The following is a 9966-nucleotide window of genomic DNA, read 5'->3' as shown; positions in this document are numbered from 1 at the left end:
GTTCCTTTGTTTTCCTTTCTGCCCTTCCTCTTTGCACCAAGCTGGACAGAGGCCGGCGGAAGAATTTGAGCTGTGCCTTCCCGACGGGGACGTGTCTATTCATGGCGCCGTTGGTGCTTCTGAACTCGCAAACACAGCCAAAGCAGGTGGGGAGCAGCGGGGCCCCCGGAGGTGGGCTGGGCTGGGCTTGGCTGGGCTGGGCTGGATCCGTCAGCAAGGGCAGGAGGGGCACGTGGCGGATCAGCCTGCGAAGGAGGCTCTCCGGCCCCGCCTTCTGCTAAGTAACTGGGACTCAGGTGTGGCTTGGCCATTGTTCCCAGCGGGGGTGGGCGAACCCCACCCTGTGCTCTGTCGAATCTCCTAGATGTCCCCTACGTGCTGAAGATGGAATCTCACCCGCACACCACCTGCTGGCCTGGGAGAACCCTCTACTTGCTGGCTCCCAGCTTTCCCGACAAGCAGCGCTGGGTCACCGCCTTAGAGTCAGTTGTCGCAGGTGGGAGAGTGTCTAGGGAAAAGGCAGAAGCCGATGCTGTGAGTATGCACACGGGCGCCGGAGCTTGTCTCTGTAAAGCGGGCAGACTTGGTGGGAGTCCCGTCGGCTGCCGTGTTTCCCCTTGCCCTCCCTCTCTGAGGGGTGATGGCTTGAGACTGTCACGACCGGGATTCTGTGCCGACAGAGATCCAGGCTTCGAGGCGGCTTGGCTGGCATCGTGGGTCCCCCTCCAAACCCCAGAGCCTTCTAGAATGGGGGAGTCGACCCCTTTAGCCAGCTCTCAGGGCGCACTACATCTCGGTTCTGGCTGCACAGGGCAAATGTACTTACAAGGAAATCCTCTCTCTCGTTTACCCGGAAGTGTGTATGTGGTTTGAAGGCCTGCGTTACGAGCACGCTGGCCGTGAAAGCGGCACGAAAGGCTGCCGACAGCCGTGTCTCCTTCAGGAAGGCTTTTCATAACCTGCTCAATTGCTTTTATGTGATTTGCTCTTCTGAAGGCAGGTCTGAAATCCTACTTCTCCTGAAGACGTTAGAGATGTGGGTGGGCCTTGATTGGCATCACTCCTCCTGGAACATTCCAGGATACAAACAGCGCTCATCACTCACTGGTGTTTGCTCCACCAAAGACCCAACAGCTCTTTTCAAACACTTAGCTCCTAATAAACACTTTAAGTGTTAGCAATCGGAAAATCCTCAATCACGAGTCTCCTGCTCGTGGGTGAACCTGTTTCAATGACCCATCTCCTTGTCCCACGTGTGAGCCTTTTACCGAACGCCCCATCCATGTGTGTACAATAGGGCCCTGACTGTACCTCCTACGAGCTTCTGCCCGCGTGGGTTCAGGTAAAGAGACTCAGAAGTGGGTTGGTTTGCTGCTGACACTGGGCTTTGCCCTTGTGCCACCACCTGGAGGGGCAGGAGCGTCCGTGTGGCTTATTAAGCCTTGGCAGGGACATCCTTCAGCTTCGGTTTGTTTCGTATCACAGACTCTCTCTCTGCGTCTCCTGCACTCATTTAGTTCTGCATCCGAACTGAGTTACAGCTCCGACACTAATTAACAGCCACCCCAGAGATCCCGATAACATTCACGTCCTGCCTTTTGAGCTCAGATCAAAATACGGGGAAGCCACAAGTAGACGTGTGCTTCTGAGCGTCTTCAGGAGGAACTTGCCCTTCTTCCTGGCATTAAACTTTTCTCCGTTCTTGCTTTTGTCTGTGTGGACAGTCCGGTTATGAACAGTTCAGCTCACCGTGGCCTCTTTTTTCTCTCTCTTTTTTTTCTTTCTCGTGTGAAAAGAAATTGCTTGGAAACTCCCTGCTGAAACTGGAAGGCGATGACCGGCTCGACATGAACTGCACGCTGCCCTTCAGCGACCAGGTGACCATGTTTTTTTGGGCACCGTCGGCTGTGTCGGGGCTGGTTATGGGGACATGACCCCCCTCACGCTCTGCCTGGGGACTTGCACCCCGGCAGGTGGTGCTGGTGGGCACCGAGGAAGGGCTGTACGCGCTGAATGTCTTGAAGAACTCCCTCACCCACGTCCCAGGGATCGGAGCGGTCTTCCAGATTTACATCATCAAGGACCTGGAGAAGCTCCTCATGATTGCAGGTGGGAGGCCAAGGACACGGCGCTTTTCCTTCACTTGTAAGGGAGATGATTCGCCATATGCTTGTCGAACGCAGAAACAGGCCCTCCTGGGGGCAGGCTGGAGCGGAAGCGGCTCTTCCCTCTGCGTCCTGTAGGTGCCCGCGCCCCCGGCGCTCTGCTCGCACGCGGCCCCTCTCTGAGCGCCTGCCCGCCCTGCTGCCCGCCTCCCATTTCTCCCTGCTCTCACACACCCTTCATCTGCGTGCACGACTCGTTAGCAGTTTGCCACATTTCCCCCGCCCTTCTCTCTCTCTCTCTCTCTCTCTCTCACACACACACACACACTCTCTCTCTCTCTCTCTCTCTCTCACACACACACACACACACACACACACACACACACACTCTCACACACACACACACACACACTCTCTCTCTCTCTCTCTCACACACACACACACACTCTCTCACACACACACACACACACACACTCACACTCTCTCTCTCTCTCTCTCTCTCTCTCTCCTCTCTCTCTCTCATTTATTTTGAACCACCTGAGAGTCAGTGGCAGCTGTGACTGGATCCTTCAGCCAGTCACCTAAGAACAAGGGGCATTCTCTCACATACTCATGCCAGGAAGGTTCTTTTTCCCTCTCTTTATCGGTGGTACTATATATATGTCTGTAGTGTGTGTGTGTGTTTGTGTGTGTGTGTGTGTGTTTTTTTTTTTAAGGGGAAAACAATAATGCATTTGCTCCATGTTCAAAACATCCACAGTCAGGTCTCATGCAGGCCTGGCCGGCTGGATCCAGGGGCCGGATCCTGACGTAATATGGTCAGGAACTGGCTTTCTTTGGTCTCTCAGCTCTTTTCTGCTGCTGGCTTGTTTTGTTGGTTTCTTTTTTTTTTTTTTTTTTGCGGTATGGTACAGCCCAAGTCCCTGCTCTCAAGGCCTTATTTTTTTGTTTTGTTTTTTTGCGGTACGCGGGCCTCTCACTGTTGATGGCCTCTCCCGTTGCGGAACACAGGCTCCGGACGCGCAGGCTCAGCGGCCATGGCTCACGGGCCCAGCCGCTCCGCGGCATGTGGGATCCTCCCGGACCGGGGCACGAAGCCGTGTCCCCTGCACCGGCAGGCGGACTCTCAACCACTGCGCCACCAGGGAAGCCCCTGGTTTCTTTTTTCTTGCTTTCCTTCCTTTCCTTTCTTTCCTCCCTTCCTTCTTGACATTATTCTTGGGAGCAGTTTTAGGTTCACAGCAAAACTGAGCAGAAGGTAGGGAGAATTCCCCTATATCTCTGCCCCGCATGCGCACGCGCAGGCCGCCCCCTCCATCAGCGTCCCCCACCGGAGTGCACCTACATGGACTTGTCATTGTCACCCCAGGTCCACAGTTTACATTCAGGCTCACTCTTATACATTCTGCGGGTTTGGACAAATGGGTAACAATGTATCCGCCATTATAGCATCCTATAGAATAGTTTCACTTTTTAATTCAGGGAATTTAATCGTTGCTTCTCCCATTTTCTCATGTACTGCCCATAGCTGGCTTTTACCTGTGGCTCCAGCAATGTCCTTTATTTTTTTCCCGGCTTGTGATCCAGTCCAGGACCACGCACTGCACTCACACAGGTCTCCCTCGTCTCCTTGAACGTGGAACCATCCTCAGCCTTTCTGTGGTCCCTCGTGACACCGTGACACATACTGGATTAGTCCGCGTTTACTGTTTTGTTGTCCCCTACCCATTCCTTGACTTTGGTGGGGAGCACCTTTGAATATTCAGTTCATGTTCTCCAATTTTGTGTCTGCAGAATTTTTTGTTTTCCTCCCAAAATCTTGACCAAGAGGCCAGATATTTTCCTTTTAGATCTAAAAGTTGGACCTAAACTGTGTTTATGGGAATTTGTGGAAAGCAGTGCCTCCGCATGGCCTCGTGTGGTTTTTATTCGGGGGAGGAGGAGAACCGCCACTGTGGCTCTGCTGTCCCGTCCCCTCAGGAGAAGAGCGGGCCCTGTGTCTCGTGGACGTGAAGAAAGTGAAACAGTCCCTCGCACAGTCTCACCTTCCCGCCCAGCCGGACATCTCACCCAACATCTTCGAAGCCGTCAAGGGCTGCCACTTGTTTGCTGCCGGCAAGGTAAGCGCCCCTGCGGGCCTCAGCCGGCAAGGGCTCTTGAAATTGTTGGGCTGATTGATTTGACCTTGAAAATTGTGTGTCCTCAAACTGGGTTAAGTTTCTGTTGCTTTTCGACACAACTGGTGGTTGCACTGTTGGCATCTAGTGGGCAGGGCCTGGGGTTTCTCCTAAACATCCTACAGTGCCCAGAATGGCCCCTCACCACAGAGAATGACCTGGTCCAAAGTGTCCATAGTGCCGGGCTTGAGAGACCCTGCTCTCAACTGATGTTCCTTTCCTAGTTTTGCCACGGAGCCCGTGTACACACTGGTGACGCGCTCTTTCCTTCTTTCTCCGTCCCCCCTCCCCCATCAACTGCTTTTCAGATTGAGAGCGGGCTCTGCATCTGTGCGGCCATGCCCAACAAAGTTGTCATTCTCCGCTACAACGAAAACCTCAGCAAGTACTGCATTCGGAAAGTAAGTCCCGGGCCTGGCCGGGCCTGCTCTCCCAGCGAGCAGGTGGGGAAGGTGCTGTCTCGGGGCGTAGTGTGTGCCTGGGCCCTTCGGCCTGGGTGACTTAGGGAGAGCGGGAGGGTGTCTTGCTCCCTGGAGAAAGCTCCAGAGCGGCCCATCCTTACACTTTTCCCTCTCGCTCTCCTCCCCTGCATGCGTGAGCTGCCTCTCTGGCCAGCCCAGTGAATTCAGCCTTTTGTGAAGGGAGAAAGGAAGGTGGCTGATGGAGGAGGCCCTCTTTTGAACCAGTAGAAGAAAGGAAGATCTCTCTGAGGATCTAGAAGCCCTGGTGGCACCTACCAGAATCCTTCTCAGATTGTAAAAGTTTCTATTAATGACCTTCAAAAAAACCAGTGCTGGCTGTGTTTTGATACACAGTGCGGGAGCTGGCTCTCCTCGGAGCACAGTGGGTTGTGATGTTGCCTGCGATGTGGACAGCTATCCGTGAGATCACTGCACTTGCCTCGCTTCTGGAGAAGTCTGTCTCTTGTCCCTAGACTAGGCATGTTCCACCCATCCTAAGCCTGATGTATTTCAGGTGCTTTCGTGATTAGTCTCAAAAGTAAAAGGAGGGATGAATATATAAGGGTTGTTACCTGTTAGAGAAACTGTTTCATCTGGGGCGGGCTCTTGTTTAGTTTGCATTTTTATTGAGCACCTACTGCTACCAGAGACTGAGCTGGCTGTTTCACACGCTTTTCACAACAGTTGTGAGAAACAGTGGAGATCATCCCTAATTTTCAGGTAAGATGACTGAGGCTGGCCAAGATCCTAGGTTACAAAGTTGAGACCCAAACTGAAGTTTGACTTTCCCTAACGTTTCACTGTGTTATACTAGTTTCCTCATACTTAGTAGGTGATCAATAAATATTTAGTGGTGATGATAATGCTGATTAGAGTTTGAACTGTTAACTTCGGGAAAATTCCCAGAAATCACTTCTTCTTTATAATTCCTGGCCATCATTTGGAATAAGCATGCCTAGGTTTTTGAAGCCATTAGGATTGACCTGAAAACAAGTGTAAGTAATTAGGAAGCAGATAATTCAGACAGATGAGATAACTCAGTAATGATAACAATGATATAGGTAATATAGGTTCAGAATAGAAACCTAGAAGCTTGGAAAAGGAAACTAAAACCACTCCCTCTAACCACCACTGTTTGTGTATTCCTCCAGGCTTTTTCTTCTGATTAGAATGTCGTAGTTTTAAAGCTCTCTTTTTGAATGCTACCTTTTCATTGAAATGGCGTTTCTCACCCTTTTTGGGGGTGCAACTTGACCTTCTTAGTCTCAGGTTGCATAGAACCCAGAGATAGTAAAAGGATGGGGGGGGGGTCCTTGTGAGGGACATGAAGAGACTGAATGTGCTTGGTGTGAAGACAGAAGGAAGAAGTTGTGCAGCAACGCCTGCACGGCTTGGTTAGATGCCCGAGGAGAGCAGGGGCCACCCCAAGTCTACGCTCACATCCTCCTTTCTGCCCCGTCTCAGGAGATCGAGACCTCGGAGCCCTGCAGCTGTGTCCACTTCACCAACTACAGTATCCTCATCGGAACCAATAAATTCTACGAGATTGACATGAAGCAGTACACGCTGGAGGGTAGGGCCCGGGCGCGCCCCCTGCCCACGCTCCGCTGCCACCTCAGGCTCCTTCTGGGTCCTGAGGCTCCGCCTCTTGCCTGCCTTTACAGAATTCCTGGATAAGAACGACCATTCCTTGGCGCCTGCTGTGTTTGCCTCCTCTTCCCATAGTTTCCCCGTGTCCATCATGCAGGTGAACGGCGCGGGGCAGCGGGAGGAGTTCCTGCTCTGCTTCCATGGTGAGTGCGGCAGCTGCCTGCTGCTGATGGGGGCGCTCACGGCACCACAGCCCCGGAGCAGGGTCCTCGGGGCCGGGCGTGGCCAGTGTGCCTGGGGCGGGGCCGGTCCTGCTGCGGGGAGTACGCGGTCCTGCACCGCCAGGGCCTCCGGGGTGCCCCCGCCCCACCCCCAGGCTCCAGCCAGGTCCGCCGCTGTCGGTCTCTCCAAGGGAGGCCTGCTCTGTCCTTCTCTGCCCCTCACTCCCTTCTCTCCCTCTCCTCTTTCCCTTTCCTTCTTTTCCCCCCTCAGATCTCTGGGCCTGTTTCTCCCCCTTCCTCACTCCCTGACTCTTCCTCCTTCCGTCTCCCTCTTCTTTTCCTATCTCCCCCCTTTCACTCGAACCCTCTTTCTTTAATAAATCCCCGAGAGACGTGGCTCAGCGGAGCTCCTGAGGTTTTTCACAATCCAAGCCCGCTGGGCTGGATTCCTTACTCTTCCATCAAAGTGTGTGTCATTGATACCCCTGCCTCCGGCCGTGCTCATGCCCCGGGCTCTACCTCCTTGCAGAGTTTGGGGTGTTCGTGGATTCTTACGGAAGACGCAGCCGCACAGATGATCTCAAGTGGAGTCGCTTACCTTTGGCCTTCGGTAGGTGAGGCGAGGTGTGGGGCTCTTTTCTGCCAGTAGTTGGTGTCCCGCGAAAAACCTCAGGTGGAATTCCTTTAGGCTTAAGCACTGTGCTTGGGGCCCCCTTAGGCGCCAGGCGCCACGTGAAACATCACCCGCGTTAAGCATCTAGGGCAGGGACCCCGAGGCCTGATGCCGAACCACGTAGGGCAAACCCACCGGCCTCTCATGCCAGAAAGGGAGACCGTTCCCTGTGAGTTCATTTAAATCATGTCAAAGACCACACAGCATCCCATAGCACCGCTGAACACCTGTCAATTTAGCCAATTCTAATTAGGCCCATTCTTTTTCTAAGTGTGAACAATGCTGTGATGAAAAACTTACCCTAAAATTTGCATACTTGTTAAATATCCCCAGCTCAGAAGTTCCAGAAGTGGAGCTACTGGGTCAAAGGGTGAACACACACACACACAAAACGTACATATGTGACTGTGTGAATGTTCTGAAATACCCTTCAAGGCTATTTCGTTTATCTGTTGCTTCATGACAAGTTCCAAAACCTAGTGACTTAAAACAACTACTTATCATTGCCTGAGCCTCTGTGGCCTGACTGGACAGTTTTGCTTCTTACGGTGTCAGCAGGGGCACCGGGACACCTAGAAAGTCGGAAATGGCTTCACAAAGTGGCTGGCAATTGGAGCTGGCCGTCAGGTGGGAGCTTAGCAGGGGCCGGTGGCTGGAGGCCTCATTTCTCTCCACGTGGGCTTCTCCTAAGAGTGCAAAAGTGGGGGCTGGCAGGCCTTCTCACTTCCACCACATTCTGCTGGTTCAGCCCGATGCCAGGCAAGGAGAGGCCACAAGGGCCTGAGTACTAGGAGGCACGACTGATGCCGAAGTAACAGTTCACCGCAAGGAGTAATAGTGATAATCTTCTTTTTCCCTTTAAGACCAAAAACAGCTCTCATTATATCCTAGAGTTTGAGTGACACTGTGATGTAGAAATATAGTACTAAGACCAGAAATATTTAATCTATGAACCTAGTCTTTTTTAATTAAATTTTTTAGAAAAATGTATTCAATTAAAAAGGTCTACAATGAAGTCTCACCCGTATCACTTGTCTCCCAAATCCTCCCTCCCCACTCCCCGAATGGAAAACATTTTTTGGAGTTTCTTATCCTTCCAGTGCTTTATGCAAATAACGGGCACATTAAAAAATATATTCTCATCCCCCTCCCTTTTTAAAAAGTCAGTGTGGTAGCACACTTTACGCAGTATTCTGAACCCCGCTTTACAAACTAAGTAAAACTACACCTTGGGTTTTTTCCCCATCAGTGCATAGAGAGCTGCCTTACGCATTTTTACGCCTGTGCGGAATTCCAGGGATGCGCCATGATTTACGTAACTGATCCCGACTGTGTAGCCTTAAGTCGGTTCCCATCTTCCACGCTAACAGCGTGGCAGGGGGTACACTTGAACATGTCTCATTATGCAGGCATGTGGGTGCACGTGTAGGGTAAATTGCTTCAGGGATGGCATGGCAGCCAGGTTTTGATTTTCTCTTAACCCTCCCTTGCCCCACGCTCTTGCTCGGTGGTGGCCACGCAGCCTACAGAGAACCTTATCTGTTTGTGACCCACTTCAACTCACTGGAAGTAATTGAGATCCAGGCCCGCTCCTCTCTAGGGTAAGCACTGCCCCCCAGGCTTTGAAAAGCTCGCGGTTGGGTGTGGGTGCGGGGGGGGCCGTGCTCCCTCTCATCCCGCCTAGCAGTGGAGGTGGCGGGCCATGCAGACTCTCCTGGAACTCCACAGGACCCCTGCCCGAGCGTACTTGGAAATCCCGAACCCACGCTACCTGGGCCCTGCAATTTCCTCGGGAGCGATTTACCTGGCGTCCTCGTATCAGGATAAATTAAGGGTCATCTGCTGCAAAGGAAACCTCGTGAAGGAGACCGGCACTGACCAGCACCGGGGCCCGTCCACCTCCCGCAGGTAACGCCCCTCTCTTCCTCATCACAGGGGGCAAAGTGCTTTCCTGCAGAGCAGAAGGGTATCTTGCCAAACTGGCTGAAAGTTTCCCAATCTTCAAAGCTCAAGCCACACATTTCTTTGGGATCTGCGGCACTGAAATGAGTCCTTTATAAGCATCAGGAAAATTTTTACTGCCCCTCCTTGGTAAAAGAAGAAATGAGGCCTTGAGTATGGGCTATATACTTTATTTATTTACTCTTGCTTGGAATGTCTTGTAAGTTTTTTCTTGTTGAAAACTGAACGTTTCAAATAATACAACGTGGCAAATCAGCTCCCCCTTCCCCTCCCTGGGTGTGTTGTTGTCGCTATTGGTTTAGTGTCTCTTGTACTAAATCTGTAGTCTGTGTCCTTTGTTATGTGCAGCCACTGAAGTTTCTGCTTGGTTAGGGGTGGTCAGCTGAATGACTGGAAAGAGATTTCCTTAAATGCACCGAACCCACCCTTTGCTGAGCGACTGTGTGTATTTGTGCTGGGGCACACCTGCAGCACTGAGTCAGCTGTGGCTGACAGACGAGGCCTTGGAAGGTTCTCCCTGGGTATGTGACAGGCTTGCCTGTGTGTGTCTGGCCTTACAGATCCCCAGGAATATGCAGGACTTCCTTTTGAGTGTTGTAGCTGGCCTCTTGTTTTTCCCAACTGGTCTTACTACCTCAGGCATTTGCCATGTTAAACAGTAGCCATTGTTTTTGTTTTTGTTTTTGTTTTTGTTTTTTGGTAAACATCTAGAGATAGGGCATTTCTAGAGAGGAAGACCTGAATCAGCTCAATTAAAAACAAGCCCTGAGGATGGTC

The 9966-nt window shown here is 52.0% G+C and overlaps 1 protein-coding gene across 3 annotated transcripts in view; it reads left to right on the top strand.

Annotated features, from left to right (window-relative positions):
* CIT (citron rho-interacting serine/threonine kinase) overlaps positions 1-9966 on the top strand; it is a gene marked incomplete at its 5' end in the record, with an annotated part of 169926 nt that overhangs the window by 154326 nt on the left and 5634 nt on the right. For all 3 annotated transcript variants that reach the window (XM_082852595.1, XM_082852596.1, XM_082852594.1), the window contains 11 exons: positions 42-146; positions 365-534; positions 1797-1877; positions 1974-2109; positions 4086-4225; positions 4591-4683; positions 6208-6316; positions 6408-6536; positions 7084-7164; positions 8750-8828; positions 8956-9135. In XM_082852595.1, the coding sequence (XP_082708721.1) occupies positions 42-146; positions 365-534; positions 1797-1877; positions 1974-2109; positions 4086-4225; positions 4591-4683; positions 6208-6316; positions 6408-6536; positions 7084-7164; positions 8750-8828; positions 8956-9135 (1303 nt within the window). The remainder of the gene's footprint in view (positions 1-41; positions 147-364; positions 535-1796; positions 1878-1973; positions 2110-4085; positions 4226-4590; positions 4684-6207; positions 6317-6407; positions 6537-7083; positions 7165-8749; positions 8829-8955; positions 9136-9966) is intronic.

Source organism: Leucopleurus acutus (genome assembly GCF_964270905.1).
Source record: "Leucopleurus acutus genome assembly, chromosome: 13".
Classification (NCBI taxonomy): Eukaryota; Metazoa; Chordata; class Mammalia; order Artiodactyla; family Delphinidae; genus Leucopleurus; species Leucopleurus acutus.
This window is presented reverse-complemented; position numbering and strand designations above follow the sequence as displayed.